The sequence below is a fragment of the Argentina silus genome (assembly GCF_951799395.1).
Source record: "Argentina silus genome assembly, chromosome: X".
In the NCBI taxonomy this organism is placed as follows: Eukaryota; Metazoa; Chordata; class Actinopteri; order Argentiniformes; family Argentinidae; genus Argentina; species Argentina silus.
Genome location: NC_139653.1, coordinates 10,400,820 through 10,427,171, shown reverse-complemented (window position 1 = coordinate 10,427,171; position 26,352 = coordinate 10,400,820). Strand labels below are relative to the sequence as shown.

The following is a 26,352-nucleotide window of genomic DNA, read 5'->3' as shown; positions in this document are numbered from 1 at the left end:
AATTAATGTTGTGAATTAAATTATGAATGTTAAAATATTATTTAAAGTGCATGAAAGCACTTGGTGTGGAATACAATGGGGACATGTAAGTAAGCCATCATCAATTAAGTTTAGCCTTAGACACATCTTAGAACCACAATTAATAGAGGGGGAACACTATCGGACAAGGGAACCCACACTGACACATCACTGGCTCATGTAATGCAGTCACATGTATGAATGAATGGTTGTTAGTTATAATTAAAATATAGAGAAAGCTATCTGTAGTGTTTCCTTAAACCTCAGATACTCTGATCCAGTTTTCCTTGCATGAATATTAAGCAGTGATTATGACTGCCTAAGGAGAGCCCAAATAACATATTTCTGGAAATGTGCCTGCATGTCACTGTCTTTTTTAATGCAAACTTAATTGTAAGTTTTCATTCAGCTTTTGAGCCACAAAAATAAGATTTTACATGCCTATATGCAACATTGGGCCTTAAAGGGTTAAGAAATACCCCAAATACCCTAACCCTAACCCTAACCTGTTCAGTCAGTTGAGACACCTTTTTTGCAATATTGTGCTAAACAAAGAGTTGTTTTCTGCTCTCAGCCATGTCTACCACTTGCAAGCCGCGACTGAGGTTCTCTGATGTCCGCCGAGAGCTCCAGGGACTGCTCCTGGGAGCAGAAATGGCCCACAAGGCTGACATCCTCACCTATAGCTGTGGGCACCTGAGTGCCTACAGTCTGACCCAGAGGCAGCCCTATCAGAGGGTGGAAGAGCCTATCTGGGAGATGTCGGAGCCCCAGGACAGAAAGGAAGGCCTAGATCCTCAGACACTTATCCGAGAACAGGCTAAGATAATCGCTAATGCAGAGAAGATGGAGGAAGCCCTTTTTGACTTCACTGTTGCCACTGCGCTAGAGTCTAAAGTCTCTGAGCCCAGACAATATGATAATACTAATAACACACCTCAAACAGACAGAGAGGAAAGAAAAGAGAGGAAGAGTACACAGCCTCAGCTAGTTCTGGACACCTCTGAGCTATTTCTGGTCAAACCCATTGTTAAAGCACAGACTAAACCAGCTGTAGATGTAGAGGGAAGCCAAGACAGGTACTGGTTCACTCAGTCTCACCTGGCAGGACTGACCAAGAAGGACCAGCTAAAGATGATGCAGCAGTTTGACAAACAGATCCTGGGGAAGCAAGACCTCAAAGACAGGAACTGCATGAGTGGGAGGAAGGCTGCTGAGATGTACGAGAGGAAACTAGAAAAGGTTAGGAGGGCAATATAAGACCACATTCTTAAGTGTTGAACACATGCAGTGTGACATTACCTCTGCCAAAATGTGTCTTCTAGGGGGAGCTTCACAAGAGGAAGCTGCAGCATAATTCCAGAGATTTTTCCCCCTCCACGCAGGTGCAGCTGTGAGTTATTACGGTATTGTATGTGTGTCGTCCCCAGGAGCTGCGGAAGCTGTCGGTTCAGAGCTGGCCCAGTAGAGAGCACCTGGGGGTGTTCAGTGACGTCTTTGATGATGTGTGTGACATCTCGCCTGTATTTGGAGACATCCTGAGGGAAATCAAGGTTTTTCCATTTCCCCCTCTTGTCTACTCACATTTTTAGCATGTGCAATGGGCAGGAAAATGTCCCTAGTGAAGTAAAGGGAAGTGGAACACTTCTTGGAGCCTGGTCAAGATTAATTAATTAGGGGAGGAGGGCATCAGAGCAGTTTAATACGTATTTGTCTTTATTTCATACTGTCATCATACTATTCAATTTACACTATATGACTTAGCCTAAGTACTATTAATTCGTTTTGAGAGGAGGGGGAGAAAGATCAATTCAGAGATCATTGATCTGTTTTATCAGTGATTGGTTTGATTGAACTTCTCTTTTTATCATTGGGCTTTTAGCAAAGTGTGAATTTTCAAAAAAAAGAAATACCATAGTAAGTTATGTTGAATAATTCCAATTAATCTTTTCCCTTTTCTTTTTTTTCAGACAGATTATGATTTGTACCTTTACTCCATTCTTGACTCTCAGTCATCTCTTCAGGACATGGTAAACAATATTTTGAAGAGGTTGTAACTCCATATACAGTGCCCTGTGTAAGGAATGGGACAGTGAAGCATTTTGGGGGATTTTTTAAACAATTACTATGAGGTTAAAGTAGAGATTCTCAGCTTTTATTTAATTATGTACATATTTGTTTTACCATTTAGAAATGACAATACTTAGCTTACATAGCTCCCCTAACTCAGGGCACCTTAAGTAATGGGGCTGATTCATATTATGTTCAAATTAAGCACTTATGTTTAATATTTGGTCGACAATCCTTTGCATGCAATAACTGCCTGAAGTCTGTGACCCATTGACCCGGCCAGACACTGGGTATCTTCTCTGGTTCAGTTGTGGTTTGTTTTGAGGTCTTTGTTTTGCCTAAAATATTTTCAGGAAATGAAATGTATGTTCAATTGGATTTAAACCAATGAATTGACTTTGAGAACTTTCCACTTTTTGGCCATGAAAAGCTCTTTAGTTGCTATGGCAGTATTTTTTCGATCATTGTCTTACTGTATGATGAAGCGCCATCCAATGAATTTAGAGGCATTAATTTGTACTCAAGCAGACAAGATGTTTCTGTACACTTCAGACATGCATTCTGCTGTTGCTGTCAGCAGTTACATCATCAATTACGACAAGTTAGCCAGTTCTAGTGGCAGCGACTGTATACATTCCCAAACCTAACAATTACATTTCCCCTTGTGGCACTATGCCCAATTTTAGCAGTTGTTACCATACCATTCTACTCTGCATCTTGCCTGTTGTACTACATGTACATGTATGCGTGGTAGAGTATTATAGGTGCCTGCACCCACAGTGTGGGTTATTCATGGGGATGAGTAGGGGAGGGATGATGTGTGATCTGTTTGTAAAAACACTAAAGCTCTGTTTCTGTGCCGGTGTGAAGTCTGTAATGGCTCCACTGGGTGGACTAGGGGGCAGCATCATAGGTGCAGAGGAACTGGAGGAGGCTGGGAACGAGGTGTCAAGACTGGGGGAGGAGGCCAGGAAAGCCCTGGAGGAGAATGACCAGTATATATGCATATGGATCTGTGTAATACAATCCCAACAGGATATTTGTCCATCAGTTAGGATATCATTCACATGACTTGGGTTTTGTAAATAAAGCTGATGTTAAGTTAGTGAGTTTGTTTGTTCCTTCATTAGAAACAAATCATTTTTCATTTCAACAAATAATTCCAAATCATTATCTATAGTATTCTCTGTTTTCCCCAGAGTCAGAAATGAGTTTAAGAATGCACGAGGCAGAGTCATGGGAATCCCAGAGGACAAAGGTAATCCAGAAGCCTATCACTAGTCAGTACATAATACCAGTGTTGGGGAATAGTTCCACTACATGTCGCTCAATTATTAGTTTAACTACATTTTACTGTAGCTTGGTGACAGTATATTTAGTTTGACATACTATATTTCTCTCAAGGGTAGCTTTAGTGTAGTTCAACTTCTTCCCTTGTAAAGTAATTGGTAATCTAGTTAAAGACATTTTCAGAGCTTACTCAGCTCTGCAGAATACACATGAACATTCACAAATGAAAATCCATTTGTATCCTCAAGGGGTCTGTAAGGAAGCAGCTCTACCTGGCCTGAGGCAGAGAGAGGCTGCCATCTCCTCCATCGACCGTGTTCAACCCAAGAGGCGCCAGGTGTGGAACATGTGGGAGGAGGTCCAGTTGCTGGAGAAGGAGATCAAAGAGAAGATGGTCTCCACCATCACCACCAGTGCCACAGAGAGATGCATCAGAGACTCAAAGGTGTTGTACTGCGTTGTGTTGGATGGACTGTGTTCTTTTCTCCACATCTTTTATTGCCTCCATGCCCTTGACACACAGCTTATTAAGATAAGATACAGGGATGATTCCATGTATCTTGGAACATGACCACATATGTTCAAGTACTGTGTTTTTATCACTTCCAGGCTGAGATCATGCGACTGTTGGCCTCTAATGAACGCTTCAGAAACACTAACAAGGCAAGGGATTCATACTTTGAATGTATTTATATGATCATACTCCATATCTTCAAAAATAAGATGCATCTACAGTAGACCTAGAATGTGATATTGTGCCCAGTCTTTTTATTCTGATGCACATTCGTCTTTCTATTCAAAGGATCTGGAAAGCAACATCTCAATGGTCCTCAACAGAGTGAGAGCCAGCGAGGACATGAGAGCGTGAGTGTCATGTGCCTCATCATTAATACATCCACTACAGGTTTGGGGCGCAGGCCACTCTCTCACTGCTGCTCTGTTCTCTCCCTCCATCTGCAGGCAGGTGTGCGACAAAATATGGAGTGGTCTGAGACACGAGGATGAATAGAACTTTACCACCAAAGTGAAATTGTTTTTGTATCATTTGGAGCAGTGCTGTTATGTCCATTAGAGGATACTCTCTGCAAATCCCCCTCTGCTGGACAATTCAGCCTACTGCTGCTTGTCAGAATGCAGACCTTTACCACTGCTGGGCAGAAAATGCCTAAGTGATTGCAAAATTGCAGGTCTACCTACACAGTCAAACAGCACACACCCCTCTTATTTATTGACATTCACGATTATTGACATTCATTTCACAAATCCTTTTATACATATCAAAGCAATAAAATACATTTTGCATTGAATATTTGAATATTTATTCCGGATTTAGTTTAATACATACTCTGCCCATGTGTAAGACCACAACAAAATACTAATTTAAGCAACATACCTGTTAAATGATTAATTAATTCATTGTTGCTTAGTGTTAACCGATGCACAATAATAAGAGGAACAACAGCAACATACATCCATTTAAATGTAAAAGATAATCCAAAAATACCTCACAAAACATAGGAATATCTAATTTGACATTACAATTGTTATTCCAGTCATGTAACAATAAAATAATCACTCACTACATATCATGTCAGCATATTTTTGGATGCAGTTATAGCAACTCCTTACCATCTATATTGATGTTAGTATTTTACAACAAGTGATAGATACACTGACACTTGATGATAGAAGGTCAAATGGAGGATCAGGAAAGGTATATATTTGAAAGGTATATATTTTAAATGATTAACAAGCTCAGTTTCCAAGCTACAGTAGCTGTACATACAGTACATACGTTCCAATATGGAAATGTCCCCTGTGTACTGTAAACACTTCCACCACCGTCTTCCATCCATTTCTCATCCTGTCCTGACCTTCAGCCAACTGAACAGCTTACTGTACCAGATTTTACCCTCCCACATCACTAAATGACCTCAAGAACAAGCTGTCTAAATAAACGTTTTTTCTCTATTTTTTTCATAAAGGAGCACCTGCAACCTCATCTACTTGACATTGCTTGTATGTAGAACACAGTTGGTGCTTTTTGCTACAGTGCACTAATAGTGTATCTTATTAAAATAATTATAACGGTTAAAATGCTCTGATGTTGACATGTAAAGTGTTCCTTTGTCTGGAGGATATTGTCGGGATGCTACTGTAAGCCTTAGAGGAGCAGCTTATGTTATGTGTTACACAATGCAGGTTGTATAAGTGGCAGTACACCGAGTGCTAAGCGATAAAAAATCAAAACATTAGCAAAACTTCCTTCAACTTCTAGGGGGCAGCAGAGAAACATGAAACAATACAGCACATATGAAAACATCAAAATTGATTGTTTGATTTGTAATGGCTATTCTCACAGTATAGTGCATGGGTTACAAATCTGTCAAACATGAAATTATTGCTCTGAAAAGAAGGCTGTGTTTCTTTTTATGTTCTAGACAGTAGCTGAGTAAGATATACTTTCATTATTGCTCCAAGGAATGTATTTACATGATTTCCTCAGATCAAGGCAACAAAGCAAAGATATTGCTAGGCTTTTTAGTTCCATTATTTCAAGTTCACACATTAGAATTAGTGATTATAGCATTGATGAAGCTACAGTGATGGGATTACTGATTTAATTTGTTAAAGATTAGAGAAGAGTGGCTGAAGAAGGAGAGGCTAGAGGACAATAAAAGAGTTTAAACCAAGACAGGTGGAATTGGAATGGGATGACGGGGAGCGTAAACAATCTCTTTCACTGTGGAGATAAGGAAGATGACCTTTTCCCCCAGCACCAGTGTGTGCCTTGCTGTCTACCTGACCTAATCAGTGGTCAAAGTCCTCACTGTTGCTCAGAGCCAGTATGATCAGAGTCTGTTTATAGTCCTCAGTGTCTCTGTTTCTCTCACTTTGTGAACTACCTCTGCCTGCCCCCCTCCCCCCTGTGCTCTGACTCTTTGGCCTGGAACCATGCTGCTCCAGACCCTGGCCCTGTTCCTGCTCTGCCTGTCCTCAGGGATGAGTGCAACTATTGGTCACTACCAGGCCTCTGCCCAGGAGGACACCCCTGCTGCTGAGACCACTGTTCTGGATGTCGCTGTTCCTGAGAACCCTATTGCAGACACCCCAGAGGTTGACACCATGGCAGCTGACACCCCTTTAGCTGAGGAGCCAACAGCTGAAGAGCCTGCAGCTGAAGAGCCTGCAGCTGAAGAGCCTGCAGCTGAGGAGTCTGCAACTGAAGAGCCTGCAGCTGAAGAGCCTGCAGCTGAAGAGCCTGCAGCTGAGGAGTCTGCAACTGACACTCCAGTAGCTGATAGCCCTGTTATGAATGATGCCCCTGCTGCTGAGGATCCAGCCCCAGAGGCTGATATGCTAATGGATGATATGCCCACTGTAGATGCCCCTGCTATGGAGGGCCTTGCTGAGGAAGCTCTTGCCTATGAAGCCCCTGCTGAGGAAGACCCCAGTGAACAGGCCCCTGTTGTTGAGGAGGCCCTTGAAAAAGAGCCCCCTGCTGCTGAGGAGGAGGCTGAGGAAGTCCCTGGCACTGATGAAAACAATGAGGTAGCAGTCATTACAGAGACCCTGGCCCAAGCACTAAGCATACCCCAGGCCCAAGTGGATGAGTCAGGCTGGGGCCTCAACTCCATCAGGGATAGCTTCCAGGCAGTCAATGGTTACTTTGACTCTCTGGTGGAGCTAGTGGGGGGACGCAATGGGATGTGCCAGTACCGCTGCAAATACGGTAAGAGGGTTTGTGAGTGTGTGTCTGTAAGCATGTCTGTGTTTTCACAATTGGCTTGGTAAAAGGGACCACAGCCACATTCTGTTTTCACAGATTCTGCCTCTCCTCAGTAGTCTTTCGGTAGAACATAAACATTAGAGAGGGACACTAGAGTCGACAATATGTTAAATAAACAGTAGACAATATGTTATTGTTCCAGCTGATCTGACCTAAATGTTGATATTGTCTGTGATTCCTAATCTACTGTAAGATAGTTTATCCTAATATTGTGCCTCCTATGGTGCCTACAAATAAATACTATCAGTTATTCTTTCCCCATCCCCTTCTCTCTCCCACAAAGTGTACCTCTCTACCTATATGTTTATCATTCTTCTTGTGGTCAGGAAATAATTGATTGAACCCTCTAGCTGTTAACAGTGAAGTGTTCATATCTGTAGTACATAAAGAAAAACATTCCCATGTTATCTGTCTGTGGTAGTTTGTTCTTAACTGTTACACAATGCAGACAGAGCCTCAGTGGCAGAGCTGATACAGATATAGATATACACATGAGGCACAGCCACAGATACTTGTATGTACTGTATGAGAAGGATAAGGGCCTAAATAACAGTTATTCACTTTTTCTCAGGTAAAGCTCCTGAACCTCGCCCTGGCTACCAGATTCCAGAACCCAACGGTTGCAGCTCCTCTTTACTGGGATTTCAGGTAGCAGACACTGTATGTGGCTTTCATATACTACAGTATATCCTTACTCAATACACACTGTAGCCAACTGTGAAGCAACACATACTAGCCATCTACTATATGTGTGTGTGCACTAACACTTTACACCCACATTCTCCCTGATCCAGCAGTTCGACATGGGCATCCCTGCCATGACCCACTGCTGTAACCAGCTGGATGAGTGCTATGACACCTGTGGCACTAACAAGAACCGATGTGACTCCAAGTTTCGCTGGTGTCTGCACGGCATCTGCTCCGACCTCAAGAAGAGCCTTGGTTTTGTGTCAAAGGTTGAAGGTAAGTTATCATCTCCTCTAATCATACAGCCCTCTTCGTCATACAGCCCTTTTCATATTGATATGCAACTAAAATATGGGTACATACAGAGATGCGTTTCCTTTTCTTTCTCCATTCCTACTGACATTTCAAAATTACTGGGCAAAGTTATAATTTCCAAAATATAGCTGAAAATGTTCATGAACTCCTTTCTCTATCTCTTCCTCTCTCTTCTAGTTTGTGAGTCAGTGGCAGATGCCCTGTACAAGACGTTATGGACACTGGGCTGCAAGCCCTACATGAACGGCCAGAGGGCAGCATGCTTCTGTCAGGGGGAGGAGAAGGACGAGCTGTAGAGAGGACATGCACAGAACATAACATGGACTCACACAGTAGGACACAGCCTGAAGAGTGAAAATATTACTTTATCAACACAGAGACATGAAGAGCAAATACTCTCCAATGAAGACTTCAAGGGGAAATATAACAGTAAAAAGGAGTTATTGGTTATCATGTAAAAGATGTACATTAGAATGTCACACTGAAGTCTGACTCCTTTTTCTAAAAACTGGTCCTTGCTCTCGTGGTCTTGGATATTTGTATAGGACATTTTTAGGCAAAGACAATGATGACGCCATTAACATAAATTATTGTGATACCTCCAAAGAAATGTCTGACAAGGAGGAAGTTTCAGTCAGTATAATTTTTCTCAAATAAGATACAATTTACTGTAATGGAGCACTTTGTTCCATAAATATTTGTTATCATAAACTGTTGATGATATACAGTAACAACAGAATTTGTTAGTTATTAAGTTATTATGTGTCTTTTTATCTGTTGACTGATAGAGGAATCAGGCATCCATTCTTGTCATTTTTCTATGTATAAATGAATAACTAATTGGTAAACTAACTGTAATCCTGACATGATAAGTGCACAACTTTCAGTGTTTCTTGCACAGCTAAAGGCTATCCATATAACACTTAATTCATCTCTTAATGTTATACTATGTTGTGGATTTTTCAAGCCAGTACATTTGCATGAAATATAAACTACTTTCATAAATACATAAAAGCAAGGCATAGTAATCAAGATTGAGAAATGCCTGCAACATTGACCTAGAAAATGATTGTTTATCTTGTACTACTGACAAATTAACTGTAGCTCCCCTCCAAATAACTTCTAACAGAAATGTCAATCACTTTAATGTGAGTAAATTGTGCTGTTGGGCAAAGCCACTAAGATATATAAACATGGATGTATTTACCAGAATTCAGCAGTTCTGCGGTGTGATTGACCCTAGAGACTTCTGGATGCAGTGTATTGGAGTGAATAGAGGAGTGCTTACATCACCATGAGCATGTGTGCCTGTGTGTTTATGAGTGACAGACTTCTGTGTGAGATTGAATTATTCAATAGTATATGTATACAAAGACACTATTGTATGGTCTGTGAATATCTCCTTCAGCTTGTGGATATGATGAATCTGTGTGTGAGTGTCTCGGCCTGGTATGGTGGTGTGTCATGGCTCAGGCAGGATGTGGATGGGGCCTCCACTCAGCACACGCTGGTCCAGGGGTTCCTCACTAGGCCAGAGCTCCCGACGCAGACGCCCACGACAGCCCTGAGAACAGCGGGAGTCTCCAGCCCCACACACCAAAACACGGCAGTGCAGGAACACTTCCTATCAACACACACACACACACACACACACACACACACACACACACACACACACACACACACACACACACACACACAGACACACACACACACACACACACACACACACACACACATATGCGCGCACACATACACCCGCACACACACACACACCATATGTGCGCGCGCACACACACACACACACATACACACACACACACACACGATAGTTTGACAATACAAAAAATACACAGTGAAAGAAGTGCTGATACAGACATACAGAAAAATGACATGCTGTACAGTACCCTCTGCAGTATATACACACACACACACACACACACACACACACACACACACACACACACACTCAAAACACACACATACACACACACAAAGGCCAGCTGGCTCTCAGCATGGCTCTCTTACTCACTCTGTTGTCCTTGCCGACGAACTTGAAGACAGGAACCTGGTAGTGTTTGGAGAGTTGGTCCTTAGCAGAGTACTGCCTCACTGTCTCATCAGAGATACAACTGGGGGACAAGGGGGAGAGGTGATTATAAAGGGAGACATTAAACACATTACATTAAACTTTAAACTGAAAGCATGGATTCACAGTAGCTTGTGACCTGGCTTTGTTAGACAACCATGATATCTTTATTGTAGCATCTAAGGAACTGTCTGAGGACTAACAGGAACAATGTTTTGTTGTAAATATTGAGCTTTATCCAAATATACCTGAGGCAGTTCAATGTTTCGATTTATCCACCCAGACCATTCTTCTGTTTTTACTCTCCATTAATCAATGTGAATAATGCCTGTGATACAGTTTACATTCCTCCCTGTGAATATAAATGTCCTTTTGAATAAGTGTCAAACCTTATCAAACAGTCTCAAAGCACCTCCACTCTTGGCTCTGACTCTCTTGACACTCTCACCACCCTTCCTCCCACTGTAGTAGGGCCTACCCACCCGTCTTTGATGAGGTAGTACTTGAGTGCCTGGTCAGCCTTGCGGCTGGGCGTAGCGAAGCAGCTCTCCACCTGGGCAGCCAGACCTTCCACCCTCTCCCGTGGCTCCACCCCAAAGAAAAGCGAGTCATGCAGGCGGAGCTGGGGTGGAGCGCTGTAGGGCTCTGAGAACTCGGCATTCTTAAAGAGCTCCAGAGAGAAAGGGAAGACCCCCTCGCTGTGTCCGGCCAGTTCCATGGCGTTGCTGCGCAGGCTGGCCTCGTAGCCATCTGACACCTCGTACAGGTTTGGAAAGTCACAGGTGATGGGGATCAGCAGCTTACTGGTACGGACAATCATGTCACTGCTGCTCCCTGCGATGGAATCCATAGGCAGCCCTGTCACTAGGTTGGTCCCTACAATCTTGTCACCGATCACCTGGGAAGAAACACAGAGCTTTAAATGATGAGATAAATTCTGTTAACTTAAACCCAACAACGCATGTTGCTTGTATTCTACTATGATAGGCATGTTAATGTTTTTGAGGAGTTGTATGTGTAGTCCTCTTGGTTCCAGTCCTGTGGCCTTTGACTTTACAAACATCCCCTATGACAAGCCTGAGAAGCCCGAGTACATAGGGCCCTCAAAGAGTTGGGTGCGAGAGCTGGTCTGACCTCCACCATGGTACCACAGTCTCTGAGGCTGAAGCTGAGGTTGATGTGTGTGCCGTTAGAGACGCCGCGGCAGGAAGAGTTGGACAGGAAGAGCTTCAGCCCCCTAGCCATGTCCTTTGGCACTGACACCTCGATGGAGCTGTAGTTACACCGCACTGGCACTGTGCAATACAGAGGGCCAGGTCAAACAAAATCACACAAACACAAACAAGCCTGGAAGCATGGACTTGTAAGTGTTCATAAGTCCTTTACTCATTCACTCACTCGCTCACACACACACACACACAAACACACACACACACACACACACACACACACACACACACACACATACAAACTCTTACCCTGGCATGTACGTTTGTCCTCGCCAAGCTTTAGCCCACGGGGACAGTGGCAGTGATAAGACTCTTGCAATAAAGAGCAGCTGTGGCTACAGCCGCCATTGTTGTTGTGACAGCCTGTAATTTCTACATGGAGAAAGATGCAGAAAGAAAGAACACTAGTTGCTACAAAGTTTAATTCAACTCTCTTTGACACATTGATGTATGAATTTTGAGTAAATGATGATGATGATGATGATGATGATGAAGATGATGATGATATTGATGTTGACCTTACCTTTGCAGTTATGCCCATCCTCGTCCAGCACCCGACCAGGCCCACATTCACATCGTCTGGAACCCTTAGTGTTCACACACACCTCTGCACAGCCCCCGTTCCCCTTCTCACACTCATTCACATCTGAACACAGCACACCACCACATGAGTGAAGAGAGGACACACATAAAGAGAGGGTGAGTGGTGATGGGTAGGTTTGAAAGTGACATGGTTGGAGAGAAAGACATCAATTGAGAACTGACAGGGGAGAGAGAGAGAGAGAGATTTCTCAGAGTGGGGAGAGTGATCTGGTTGATGGGGGGGATAACGAGATAATGGCAGTTCTCAAACTTGCAGGGTTCTCATAGTCTCATCATCACCCATCATTAGATGAGGATCCAGTGATGTTTCCCCCCCTCTCGCCATCTACATACTTCTCTCTGACTAACACACTCCTCCTTCCGTCTGTTACGCTTCCCTCCTCGTCTTTCTTAGCAAATGCAGTCTTTTCATCTCTCTCTCTCTCTCTCTCTCTTCCCTGCTCTCCTAATCTTCCTCCACAATGCTCCCCTCAGTCTCTCTTCCCCCCTCCTTCCCATCCTTCCCCCCCCTCTCACCCAGACAGGTCTGTCTGTCTGGTCCCAGGACTGTTCCAGTGGCACAGCGGCAGTCTGACTCTGGACACTGGGGGCCTATGCACTCCACTTCATCACAGATGTCATAGAAATCTAGAGGACACAGATAAAAATAACCACCTGTAACAGACTGACAACGTTAGCAGAACCCAAATACAGCCAACTCGGCAGACATACAGTATATTCAGATTAGGAGAGGTACATTAAAACAACAATATAGTACCGTACATAGAAGCACACAGATACGAGGACAACAAGACAACAAAAATACAAACAGAAGAAAAACCCCATACAGAAAATCACACAGATAAGACAAGCAGACAGATTGTCAATGCCAAACTGTCGTAGATAGTTTCTCACGGCCACAGTAGACGTGGAAGCAGACAGAGGGTCTTGGCAGATGGTATACGTAGTATCCCCCACTACAGGCCTTCACATCCACACTGGCGTTCCAGTGGCAGCAGTTGTCATTGTAGCTGGCACAGACGGGCAGGGTGACGATGCCATCGCGGGGCTGGGGGTGGCTGCCATTGAGCCAGATGGGCGCATGAGTCCCACAGTAATTCTCTGAGATGCAAAAGGTAGGCATGGCATCGCCTGCCATCCCGGTGAAGCGGTACCACTCTCCTGACACATGGCTGTCACACAGAGGCACCCCTTGTTTAGAGTGGTTGAGATGGTACTCTGTGTTCCTCCAAGGCTCATTTAGGCTGATGTAGGCTGAGCATGGGTCCAGAGCTGAGCAGAGACATGGGTGGGAGAGGAAGGAGAGGTGAGGGAGAGGGGAGAGGAGGGAGGGAGAGTTGTTAAGAAACAGCAGCACAAGAACTACTTAAATATACCCAAGCATTTAGCTTCTGAGCTCTTGAATATCATTCAATGTAATCAAATTGTTCTTTGAATTTGTCATGTACTGTACATTCAACAGTTTTCAGTGTGTATCTTTGCAATGTGTGGGTCACTTAGGTCACATTGGTCACATGTCAAGCTTGTTGATTTGAAGTGTCTTGGCTGTCACAGCTGTGTTTTAAATTATATTATAACAAAGGAGTCTAAGTGTCTCTCCATAAAAAGGCTGTCAATGTTGGATCTTTTCACCCAGTTGTGCAGAGTAAACAAATTGCAGCAAACAACAATCGATAACCTCTCCTCTCTTCATCCTTGCTCTCTCTACAATCTAATTAAGAGGCAGAATTAAGCCAGAGAGGGCTGTGATGCTGGCCAAGAGGACATGATGAATGATGGGACAGCAGGCGAGGGTGAGAGTGAGTGTTAATCAAGGAGCATCAGCAAGAGAACAAACGGCAGGAGAGTAATCCCCCCTGCTGTAAACCATCTCCACTGACGGCACTGAGACACGATCGCCAGCTAACAGAAACCACATCTACAGGGCAGTGGTCCACTGAGCAGCACTCTGGACCTATACTCTCACAAAATTGTATAGTGCACCCCCTATTAGCACACATGTACGCACACACGTGCGCACACACACACATGTACGCACACACACACACACACACACACACACACACACACACACACACGCACACACACACACACACACACACACACACGCACACACACAAACTCAGTCAAATCCTTAACTCTGACATGTTTCTCATTGGATGTCAAACCGACAAACAGGAAGAACCGGAGGCCATGGCTGACCAGAAGAGCAGGTCAAGGATAATGACAGTAAACACAGGGTGCCCTTGTAAATATCTCCAGTACAACCCCTCCCACCCCCAACACTGCATGCTAGAGCACACACGCAGGCATGCAAACATACAGAGAGAGAGAGAGAGAGAAAGAGAAACCCCCTCACCCTTGTTCACAGAGATTTACAACATGGCATCCTCTACCAAGCCCCCCAACTGATGGAGAAACGGTGCTTGTTTTATGGGCTCTGGACTGATGTCACCATACCCATCTTTCTCTTTGATAGTGCGCTCCAGCCACTAATGGCCAATCCATCTAGTCTGTACCTGCTCCCTAGATTACAGCAGTGGAATCAATCCATGCCTTGGGTTACTGTGAGTGTAAATTGCTATTTTTGGGGACAACACCATTGACCAACTGTGCACAGGCCATTGCAGCATAGGGGAGGAGAGGGCATGGCTGACTCAAGCAGCTGCATGCTAATAGTGGCTCTAAGTCTTACAGGAGGACAGGGCAAACTGAGTTGATATGGCCTTCAGAGGACCATGGAACTCCACCTACAGAGGGGTATTAACATTCATCTGTCTGGCTCCCCCTGCAAGGTGAGCTGAACTCCACTGCAAACCAGTACAGCACAGCACAGTACAATACAATACAGTACAGTACAGTACAGTACAGTACGGTACAGTACAACACAATACAATACAATACAGTACAATACAGTAGATCTACAATCACCACTGCCCTCTTCATTACTCCTCCAATCGATACATAGTCTTTTACAACAATATTTAATATAGGTGAAGGCCATTATAGAATCTACCCTATACTGTACAGTACCATGGTGCCTGATGGGGCACTCGTTTATGGTGTGTTTATGCAAGTAGATGTGTGTTAGGAGGAGCTCACAGATGTGGTACTTACCAATGGCTGCTGCTGCATGTGTATCCTGCAGGAGAATAGTCAGCAATAAAAACATCATGATGAAGAGTCCTTCAGTTTTCCCCTGTCTGCCCCCTACAGCCAATCTAAAGAATCCAAGCTCAGGTGTTGGTCTCTGTGTGTGTGTTACTGTAGGTGTCTGTGGTCCCAGCAAAGGGAAAAGAGGTCCTTTAATATGGGGTCCTTATCTGTACAAGATGGCCGTGGGCTAGGTCATGTGTGTATGTATGTATGTGTGTGTGTGTGTGTGTGTGTGTGTGTGTGTGTGTGTGTGTGTGTGTGTGTGTGTGTGTGTGTGTGTGTGTGTGTGTGTGTGTGTGTGTGTGCGCATGTACTTACCAGGGTACAGCTGTTTCACCTTGACCCCCCTAAGTGATCAGTCTAGTGACAGCACCATCCTCCCATTGTTCCAGAAGCTCATGTTATCCACCAACCCAGCCCAGTCCAGATTACCAACACTCCATCCTCTGTCCTCCATCACTCCCGTCATTCTTCTCCTCAAACTATTCTGTATTCTCAGTCCCTTCACGTGCTGCTTGCTCCATTTAAACTACCTATATCTGAGCTTCTTAAGTGTCATTATGTGTGTTTAGAAATAAAGACATCTATCCATATTTTTCTAGAGGTTCATCATCTCATTTCATGTTCTTAAACTCACATTTTTAGAAAGTGTGGAAAGGCAGGACAATTATCTAATCAGTGTGAGTGCAATGACTTATCTGTGTGGTGTCATTGTGAAGCATGTCTCTCAGCATGGGGCAGACATAGAAGGGCAGGGTTATCTAGGGGCTTATTGGAGGCCCTTCATCGAGGATGCAGAGTCTAGTATGTTACTGTAGCAAGAGGTTCTCCTCTGAATTCTCATCTGGTCTTATCTGATCTAACCCACCAAATTAATAGGCATGGCAATTTCAGTATGAAGGATGTCCAAACTTTAGCTATTACACCAATTGGTTCCTTAATTTTGTTATGAAACCAATTGGTTCTTTAATCAGTGAGGCGATTCAGAGAAATGAGCTGGAACATGACAGGCTTCTTTTTTTCATTACTCCTCTGTATGGACAGACCTTTACCTTTCCTCCACCCTCCTTTCTCCACATCTACAGAGATCCTAATTGCAAGGCATGGCGTATAACTAGATAAATACACTTCCCCTCTAGATATCCCAAAGGAAACAATGTGAACATACAGTACAGACAGGCCTACAGTATGTGAAGCATTCTACTATCTCAATAGGATGTCCAGCAGAAACAGGAAGGACTGGAGGCCAAGGAGAACCGGAGGAGCAGGTCAAGGACTTGCTGTTTAAAGTAGAGGCAGCTGTAAACAAGTATGAGGTACCAAGTGTTAACCAATCTCTACACCCAAGTCACTTCCCCAACAAACAATTCAGCAGCGGACCAACAGTTCCAAAATTGGATAAGGATTTTATTGATAACTGAATTACATTTCTCTTTTATACATATTTCATAAATGATACAGGATTTTACATTTTAATTTTTTGCCAACATTACAGCATGTCAACAATAAAGGACAAAGAATAAAAAGAGGTCAGAATGGAGAACCAAATCATTTCAATCCTAAATTGCATCACTCTTTAGGCATGTATAACATATTTGTAATCATAAGTGCACACAAACAAGATAAAAATGAAAAACAATGCACACGTCAAAAACTCAATAAATGAGAGGGAGAAAAAAAGGATGAAGGCAAACAGGAAAAAAAGAGAAAGGAAAAGGAACTAGTGGGGACTGTGGTATGTATTCCCAAACATGCTGACAACGTGCGCCTCCCTTTCAGCTCAGCTCAGGGACGGGAGTGACTGGGGCCAGAGGTCAGGTGGAGATGACGGACACTTCAGACATTTTCTTAAGATGGATCAAAGATGAGAGGGCGGCAGGGGGATGGCTCTCCACCTGCCCTGGACTATAACACATCATACATGAGGTATGGATCTACACTGGGGGGCTATGGGACAGGGGCAGACAGTGGGGGAGGGGGAATGTGGGGGTATTGGGGGGTGCAGTGGATTGGCTGAGTACTAGCCAGATTTGGCAGGGCAGATTCTATTGACATGGCAAAGAGGTACAGTAGCCCTGCCCTGCACAACAGGAATCTCTACAAACAATGTTGTTAAATTATTTTAGCAATTTTTTGTTAAATCATCTTTTTATTTTTACATAATTCCCCATGTAAACATACATTCATGCAACACCCGCTTTATAATAAAGTTCCCTATATTTGATATATTTAGTTTAAAAAAAGAAGAGAAAAAAATCCAACAAAAAGGCAATAAAACCCGGATGGCATGACCCCTAAAAAGGGAGGCTGTGATGGTAGAGGAGTCTCACGTGTTGAGACGAACAGCAGTGGGGAGGTGTTTGGACCACAGACAGAGCTCTTTCCTCTTAGTTCTCTAGATCGCCAAGGAAACTGAGTTACTACCCTGTGTGTGTGTGCGTGTGTGTGTGTGTGTGTGTGTGTGTGTGTGTGTGTGTACACTGCATATCTGCAAACCTATGCTATTGTGGAAAAGAGGGATTTACAGCTATTGATCTTGAGAGGTGGGGAAAGGGCGAAATTGATTTATACTGGTATCGATTGAGAGCGATTAGGGGGAGAGGATTATGAATGTTCTGCTGTTTGCCCCCATGCACTCACTCTCACTCACTCACTCATGCACTCACGCACACTTTTCAATACATCACTGTTCATTCAAATGTAGACATAAATTATGCTGAATAATTTGAGGCCGAACTGGCTCAGCATGAACATAAACTATTTTGATAGCACACCAATTGCCACTAGCCTTCAGAGGGTGCCCTCCCTCCTAGTCATTCTGCTCTGGGGCCATTGGCTGCTTGATTTTAATCTGTTTCTGAAATAGAGACATCTTATTGGAAGAAGCTCCCATAAGATGTCTCTATTTCAGAAACAGATTAAAACCCTCTCAAAGTATAAACATCTAGTTGTCTTTCCCTTACTGCTGTACTCAAAGCATCAAATGCACTGGAAATCATTTATACCTCCCTACCATCCACAAAGGCACCATTTTCCCCACACATGCACGTGCACACAGTACACACAACATGATGTTCCTGGACTAGTGTCTTCACCCATGAGTTGCCAGGTGATTTGATTGTGCTTGCCCCGTCCCAAGAGTGTCCAACAGTGGCCATGGTCAGTTCAGAGTCTGAAACTGGGCTTTCAGGCATAACCGGTCAACAACAGCAGACAAAACCCCTATCCCCTCCCATAGTTTAAAGTAAACCAGAGCCAACAGAAATGTACCCAATGTCAATCCACAGAAGAGACAAAACATAGATATGGCTTTTATCATCTACAGAAAAACAATCTGAACAGGTATGATATTGTTGAGAGTAGCAGAGAAACATATCCCAATGCTAGCAAGAAGAAAATTGCAACAATGCTCCTACACATTCACAAATTTCTACTAAGGGCATACCATTGCATGCATGCAGTTTACCTTGCCTTGCCATTAGAGGGGGCAGGGGCATTACAAGGTACAGTGGGAGGAGAGAACTCTGACTATACTTTACTTATGGACAGAGCTGCTGTCTATGAATAAACTTTAAGTAACGCACAAACAGTTAATTTGCTATGAACTTGCCAATGTATTTCTAAAAATATGTAGCTAGCATACTGATTCATTGCAAGGCTTACATTTTTCATGAGAGAATATTACAAATAATGGAGATCATCCAATGATGTTGAATGTCCTATCTATTCATGACATGACACCTTACCAACAGTCATTGGCATTCAATCAAATGTAGGATTATGGTATGGTATCGGTCATTGAAATATGCATTGCATGCTGAACCTAAAGCAAATGTATTTCATGTCAGTTAAAACAAATATCAATTACTGTATATGTTTCTTGTCACAACAGAAAAGCATACAAATGGATGTGTAACTTTCTTAATACGGGTTGACTCAATCTTGTCTTCAAAGGAAAATTATGTATTTGGCTGCAGGTGACGGATTACTGTATTATTTGCCAAAACCCTGTTCCTCCATTATGTGGCCTGATTTGTGTCCTAAAGACCTCATACACACAGACAAAATATTCATAAGCAATCTCAATCTACAGCATGCCTGGATGTGTGCCTCTAACACACAAACTAATATTCCATATATAACAATTAGTCTCTTCCAGAATATTCTTTATATTCACATAATGAGGTTAGTAAAAATGTGAGTATCTTCAGAAATGGTACATGTTCATGCCCACATTTCATGTAATATTTTGTTGTCCCAAACATTTTTACCAATGCCCGTGTTATCACTTCATGGTTTCTCTGCTCAAGCATTCATGCACAGGTGCGTTGCTGTTTGTGAGGGTTCTACAGGTGTATAGCTCTGATGGCACTTTGTGCCCCTGCCACTGATGAGGCACTATGGGAAATGTAGTTGGGGTGGCACTCAGAGGAGTGGGCAATGAGTGGGCAATGTGTCTTTGAACAACCTTTAAAACCATTCTCAGACGTTCTGCTCTGTCTGTCCATACAGTGATAAACCTCTGTTCACAGACTGATAGACTTCGTGTTTGTTCATGAAAGATCAATGCTACTTATAGTATACTCTAAGCCTTGTTTGATTACGGTGGTAGTATAATGTGTGTAAGGGTGCTTGTGAGAGAGTGGGCATTGGTCAAGACTATTGATGGGGGTCCTTTATGATTAATATTTAGGAGATGCACATATGCTATTACTGAAAGGATGTTAAAAAGAGAACTCCTCCCCCACTGAAAAAACTAGCCTCTGTTCATTGTTTGATTGTATATATATTTTCATAATAAATATAGTATGGCTTTCAAAATAAAAAGTGCCAAAATATTTTTGGGAATAATAGAACACACAGTGATGTTTTTGTCGGTAGTACTTCCTAAGTCCGGGCATGTACAGGACGTCAACAGGAGGAAGAAATGACATGTGTCATCTGACACCCTCCACGTCCTGCAAAGGCTGTGACAGGCTCCTGATAAAGCTCATCATTAGAACGACACGCTCAGCAGCTGTCCGTCACACAGAAGGGCGGGAACTGGAGAGGGAGGGGTAGCAGACTGGCCACAGCCACTCAGACAGGAGGGGACAGCCCCAAGTCAAGGTCAGCTGGATGTCACATAGCCCCTCCATCAGAGCCATGTCCTCCATGCATGCAGAGGGCAGGGAGCTGGAGGAGATCCCTGTAAACTTTGATTCAAGGGGATAAAGTCCCTCCCTAGACCCCACCCAACCAAATGAGTGGTGTGTGTTTAGAGTTTGAATGCTTCAGAAGCCTGCCAATGCTGCTGTGTGGGCCTAGCCCATGGGGTGGCTGTGGTTGGTGTCCCAGTGTCTCCCCAGAATGTCCCACACACAAACACACACCGAGAAGAGGCTGCCCCTCTGCCTGCCCTGCCCCCACTGCTGGAGCTTCTTCAGGCATGTCACTTCCTCCATCTTTCCTCTTCTAAGGAGTCCTGTGGCATTTACATAGAGTCCATTTGCATCAGCATCATCATTACTATAATCATCATCATCATCATTATCATCATCATCTCCACCCTCACGAGATGGGATCAGTTTCTTTTCTTTCTTTGCCAACCTCCTCTTTTATGGTTTTGCTTGCAATTCTAATTCTGAGTTTTCAGTCAGAAAAGTAAAAAAAGAAAAGAAAAAAACTCCCACAATCGCTAAAGGGATGGGTACAGTAGGTCAAAAATAGAGAGGGTGGGAGAGAGCAAGAGGACGAGAGGAGCAGGGTGGACGGAAAAGAGAGAGGTAAGGAGGGATGGAGGAGCGGAAGGAGAGGAGGGCCTCACTCTTCCTATCAATCTTTGCTGGCAGTGAGCTGCTGGACTGGGAGCTGGAGCTGGAGGGGGTCCCGCAGGCGCTTCAGATCCAACTCCGTCTGGAGAGAGAGGGGGAAAAGATAAGGTAAAAAGAAGAGGTAAATAAGCCAAACTGCCATTACAAATCCAGGCATTCAAGTAGATGTACTGAAGCTATAACTGCACTTTGTATTATTTCACTATTCACTTCACTATTATTTAAATCCCTTTGAAATAATGGGTGCATCTCTGTACACCATCCTCTGCATACCTCAGCAATGTCATCCTTCAGCTTGTTGTACTTCTCAACGTCAAAGCGTGTCCTCTTCAGCCCCTTGTGAAAGAACAGAAGGTACTGTCTGTCCCTGGCATCAGGGTAGATGTACTCCTACAAGATAAGGAGAGGGCCAGAGAGAAGACCACACTGTTAACAGAATCCACATGCCCTGTGAGAGATAACTACTGTACTAGTCCATGACCTGTGCTCCAGTCCAGACTCTATCCTAACTCAAACTATTATACACCAACAGTTGAGAGAGCTATCTACAGTACATTGAGAGAGAGAAAGAGAAACTGTGTGTGTGTGTGTGTGTGTGTGTGTGTGTGTGTGTGTGTGTGTGTGTGTGTGTGTGTGCAAAAATGTCACTCAATAAGTTAACAAGTCACTCAATAAGTTGAATTGAGTCCATCTGATGTAAGGATATTAGTTCATGTGATTTTGTAATTAATATCTTTGTTTTTATAGGGTCTATGATTTGCATAGGAATCAATTATACACTGTGTGGATCAGGTTGTCATTAAAAAATGGAGAAGAACAAAATTGCTCAGGATTGCTACCCTGAAGCCTGGGGAGACTACAAAGTTGAATGGCTGAGAGGAAAAAGCACAGCCGATTGGGACAACATCATCACAGTCACTTTTCAATATTGGTCTATAACCAAATGGCCAAAAAGAATCCTTTAATGAAAAGAAAAATCAATTTCACATCAATAATTGTGTTTTCAACAATGAATTGTGATGCAACAAAAGTGATGTGATGAAGTGATGCAGCAAAAACTGGCTTGAAATGTGTTTATTTGTTTTTACTACAAAACATTATGTTTAGTGCAAATCCAGCACATGCAATGCAGTTTCCGCACCATCCCTCGTGTGAAGAATAGTGGTAGCTATTGTTATAGCTACCACTGTTATGGGTATGTTTGTCACTGGCAGGGACAGGGGAGTTTGTCAGGATCAAGAGAATTATTAAATTTTGCTGAGTTGGTAGTGACAGCCTAATCCACACAGTGTGCAATTGGTTCCTATGCAAATCAGACCCTACAAAAACATATTAAGATATTAATTCCAAAATTACATGAACTACTATCCTTGCACTAGGATGGATTCAATTAAACTTATTGAGTAACTTGTTGAAGAAATTTTTGCATTTCAGCAAATTTTAGGAGTGTCATAGCAAAGGGGATGAATACTTATTGATTAAAAACATTTAAGCTTTTGATTTTTAATTAATCAAGCACTCATGTTTAGTATTTAGTGGACAATCTTTTGCAGGCAATAACTGCCTAAAGTCTGCGACCCATTGACCCCACCAGACACTGGGTATCTTCTCTGGTGATGCTCTGCCAGGCCTGTACTGCAGCCATCTTCAGTTGTTGTTTGTTTTGAGGTCTTTTCGTCTAAAATCTGATCATCATGAAATGAAATGCATGTCTCAATTGGATTTAAACTTGGCCAGTCAAGAACTTTCCACTTTTCCGCCCTGAAAAACTCCCTAGTTGTTATGGCAGTATGTTTTGGGTCATTGTTTTACTGTATGATGTAGCACCATCCAATGAATTTGGAGGCATTTGCTTGCACTCGAGCAGACAAGATGTTTCTGTACACTTCAGAATACATTCTGCTGTATTCACCCTCACTACCCACCTGTACAAGTTTCTCTCCTGTTAATTAAAAGCATTGTGACTGCCTATGGCCCTGGTCTGAGCATTGATTACTTTATCTTATGATGACTGATGGCTAGATGATTCACTTACTGAAACAAATGTATTTGTCGTAAGTCGCTTTGGATAAAGGCATCTGCTAAATGCCATAAATGTAAATGCAAATGTTGCCGTCAGCAATTACAATCATCAATTAAGACAAGTGAGCCAGTCCGAGTGGCAGCTATACATGCCCAAACCTAACACCCCCTGTACCACGTTTCATAGATGAGGTGGTATGCTGTAAATCTTGGGCAGATCCTTTTTTCTCCAAACTTTCCTCTTGCAATAACTCTGGTACATGATAATATTCATCTTATCTGTCCACAAGACCTTTTTTTCCAGACCTCTGCAGGCTTTTTAGGCACCTTTTAGCAAACTGTAACCTGAACATCCTTTTTTAGGATAACTAGTGGTTTGCATCTTGCAGTAAAGCATCTGTAGTTTGGCTGGTGATGTATTCTGCGGATGGTAGTTTATGACACATTCACGCCTACCTCCTGAAGAGTGTTCCTGATCTGTGCGACAGTTGTTTTGGGTTTTTTCTTAACTATGGTGAGCATTCTTCGGTCATCTACTGTGGAAATCTTCTTTGGCCTACCAGCCCGATTGTGATTGCTGAACTCACCAGTGTTTTTTCTTTCTTTTTAATGACATTGCAAACTGTTGATTTTGGCAAGTCTAAGGTTTTGGCTATGTTTCTGACAGCATTTTTCAGATTATTCAACCTAATAATGGCAAATGATGTGACGGAACACACCTGACTTACCAGAAACACCTGTCAAGCCAATTGTCCGATTACTTTTAGGTACACTAAAATAGGGGGACTATGCATAAAAACAGTTGTAATTTCTGAATGGTGAAACCAATATGTAGACAAATACCATCAAATAAAAGCTGAGAATCTCTACTTAAACCTCATAATAACTTTTGATGTGTAGAGCCTAAAGAAGAAAAAATGCTTCACTGTCCCATTACTTATGCAGAGCACTGTATATATATATATATATATATATATATATATATATATATATATATATACTGTATGTATGTGTGTGTGTGTGTGTGTGTGTGTGTGTGTGTGTGTGTGTGTGTGTGGTACGGAGGTGGCGTGAGCCTCTTACCTGACGCGTAAGCACAAAGTAGGCGTACATGGCCATGGCGGTGCCGTAGGTGATGAAGTAGGTGACAGGCTCCATGATGTCCCAGGAGTACTCCCACCAGGTGAGACGAGCCAGGATACCAAACTGAGTGGCCATGTAGGCCATGCCCCCCCACAGCACCCAGGTGGTACGTCGCTCCGCCTTCCTGCTCAGCTCCTCTTTCACCTGCACATGCAGCCAAACACACGTCAGTCACGTCCAAACACATGACTCAAATAAGGATATGATGATCACATCCAAACATATATAACAAATTCTGTATATTTTTTAACTTATTCTATCATAGAAATAATTTGATCAGCTGAAGCAAGCCTACGAATGTTAGAAAGAAAATGTCTTTTCTTGTTTGAATTTAAAGATACATTATGCAACAAATTTTGGCTTGAATGTTGACTATATGGTTCATGATATAGTATGATAATCGATTTGTTATCTCAATAGACCTCACAGTTTAAGGTTTAGTTTCAGGCTAACAAGCTTTAGCAAAATAAGCTTTTTCTCATGGGTGCGGAGCTGTAGACAGATTTTGGTGGCGCCATCCTTGATTTCAATGTGTATAACTATTTACAGTTGATTGAGCCAGCGGGACATCCTGAAAAAGTCGCACCCTCACCATTTGTCAATTCCATTGCGATTGTAATGTGTCTGAAGAAATCGCACCCTCGTCATTCCTTTGCGATTGTAATGTATCTCACACCTTGTCCTTTGTTGGGGATGATATTTAAGGAGAGGGACAGCGAGATATTCTTTGAGTTTTGGGTTAGGCCCGTCACAGGCACCATTCTCCCGTGTTGTCCTTGACGCACATTAACGTATGGTTAAAACTTACAGTCATGTGTTGCTTTGAACCTGTTAAATTGGTTATTCTGTTGATTATTCTATTCTCATTCTTCCTATGTGCATTAATGTGATGTTGTATGCTAGACAGCACAACATAATCGTGACCAGGTTATCACAGAGTTTATCATTAATGTCTAATGTTCACATGCGTAGTTAGCAATACGTAGACTCGAGTCATCACATCAGGTATTTAACCTTGTGTAAACTCTTCACAATTTCTTGTAACTTATAAGCATGGTCATAGCATATAGGTTATTCTTTATGGAATCTAGGATCCGATATGATCGATTGTCTGTCACACAGGGATGAGCAAAGCATTATCAATCATCATTAATCATGAAATATCTTTTGGAGTCAGACATAACGTAATGTTAACTTGTTAGTTAACATTACGTTATGTTTGAGTTGGTCATGTGACCATTTGTGTTGAGTTTATTCAATCATGTCCATAAATGTTAGAAGTAATCATTGGGAATAAATGTATGTCTTATGTTTGAACCGTCATCTATTCTTCAGTGTTTTATTTTCATATTCTATAGGGCGGTGTGCCCATGTTTGTCCAATCAGGTAATTTCTTGACAAAATGTCTGTCTATTTAGGGGACCCATATAGCTCAAGCGCTCCCCCAGAGGTTGCAAGTTCTATATTGTAACTTTAATGTTCAATGAGTCTCACGTGAGATACAAAAAAGTGGGAGACCTTGTCCAGTGGACGGATTTGGGTGTTGAGGTCTTCTAGTCGGACAATCAGCTCACGCTCTTTGCTGAGCTGATGCTCCTCTATGCGCAAGGTGGTGTAGAGCTGCTGCACCAGGAACTTGACATCATTCAGCCTATCAGCCTCCTCATGGGCCAGCAGCTCTGCAGGACAGATGGACGGACACACACCACACACACAAATGAATGCCTGTTTTTCATCTAGTTTACCTCTTGAAAGTAAAGTATGAAGGTGGTTTCCTCTCTAGCTTTTGTCAGATTGTGCCCCAAGCACCCTGGTCTGTTCTCACCTCTCCGGGGCGGCCGCACCAGATGTGTGGTGTCATTGATGACCAGCTTGAAATCATCCAGCAGCAGGATGTCTATACCTGTGGAGGAGGCCACCCTCGCTCCATCTGGAGAGAGGTCGAGAGAGAGGGGGGGAGGAAGGAGAGATATGATATGATGAGAGCATTCACACATGCTTTACCACTCTAAACCCACTTCACTTGCCATGAAAATTAAACCTATTTCTATCAGGCACTGGAGCAAGCCTGGGATAGTTTTAATGGAGATCATACACTGGGAGTGAAGACCTCAAGCACCACTTGTG

The 26,352-nt window shown here is 43.0% G+C and overlaps 3 protein-coding genes across 6 annotated transcripts in view; 1 reads left to right on the top strand and 2 right to left on the bottom strand.

The window, feature by feature from the left end:
* Window positions 1–594: 594 nt before the first annotated feature.
* Window positions 595–4,387, top strand: LOC310822217 (uncharacterized protein C6orf118-like; the record flags this gene model as incomplete). Its single annotated transcript, XM_083694566.1, has 9 exons — window positions 595–1,260; window positions 1,449–1,571; window positions 1,989–2,048; window positions 2,959–3,083; window positions 3,288–3,346; window positions 3,627–3,823; window positions 3,988–4,041; window positions 4,181–4,242; window positions 4,339–4,387. The coding sequence occupies 9 exons, from the start codon at window positions 595–597 to the stop codon at window positions 4,385–4,387; spliced, it is 1,395 nt and encodes a 464-aa protein (XP_083550692.1).
* Window positions 4,388–9,632: 5,245 nt separating this feature from the next.
* Window positions 9,633–13,358, bottom strand: oit3 (oncoprotein induced transcript 3; the record flags this gene model as incomplete). The annotated part of the gene is made up of 8 exons (XM_083694932.1): window positions 12,986–13,358; window positions 12,608–12,718; window positions 12,012–12,134; window positions 11,738–11,860; window positions 11,394–11,554; window positions 10,742–11,157; window positions 10,203–10,302; window positions 9,633–9,794 (listed from the first exon to the last, which is right to left on the bottom strand). The coding sequence occupies exons 1-8, from the start codon at window positions 13,227–13,229 to the stop codon at window positions 9,633–9,635; spliced, it is 1,440 nt and encodes a 479-aa protein (XP_083551058.1). The 5' UTR covers window positions 13,230–13,358.
* A 3,288-nt stretch (window positions 13,359–16,646) lies between these two features.
* The window catches only part of mcu (mitochondrial calcium uniporter), a 48,844-nt gene continuing 39,138 nt past the window's right edge, over window positions 16,647–26,352 (bottom strand). For all 4 annotated transcript variants that reach the window (XM_083696349.1, XM_083696350.1, XM_083696351.1 and 1 more), the window contains exons 5-9: window positions 26,051–26,155; window positions 25,744–25,904; window positions 24,166–24,369; window positions 21,334–21,450; window positions 16,647–21,142 (exon numbers count right to left, since the gene is read on the bottom strand). In XM_083696349.1, coding sequence (XP_083552475.1) covers window positions 21,062–21,142; window positions 21,334–21,450; window positions 24,166–24,369; window positions 25,744–25,904; window positions 26,051–26,155 — 668 coding nt within the window. In that variant the 3' untranslated portion in view covers window positions 16,647–21,061. The remainder of the gene's footprint in view (window positions 21,143–21,333; window positions 21,451–24,165; window positions 24,370–25,743; window positions 25,905–26,050; window positions 26,156–26,352) is intronic.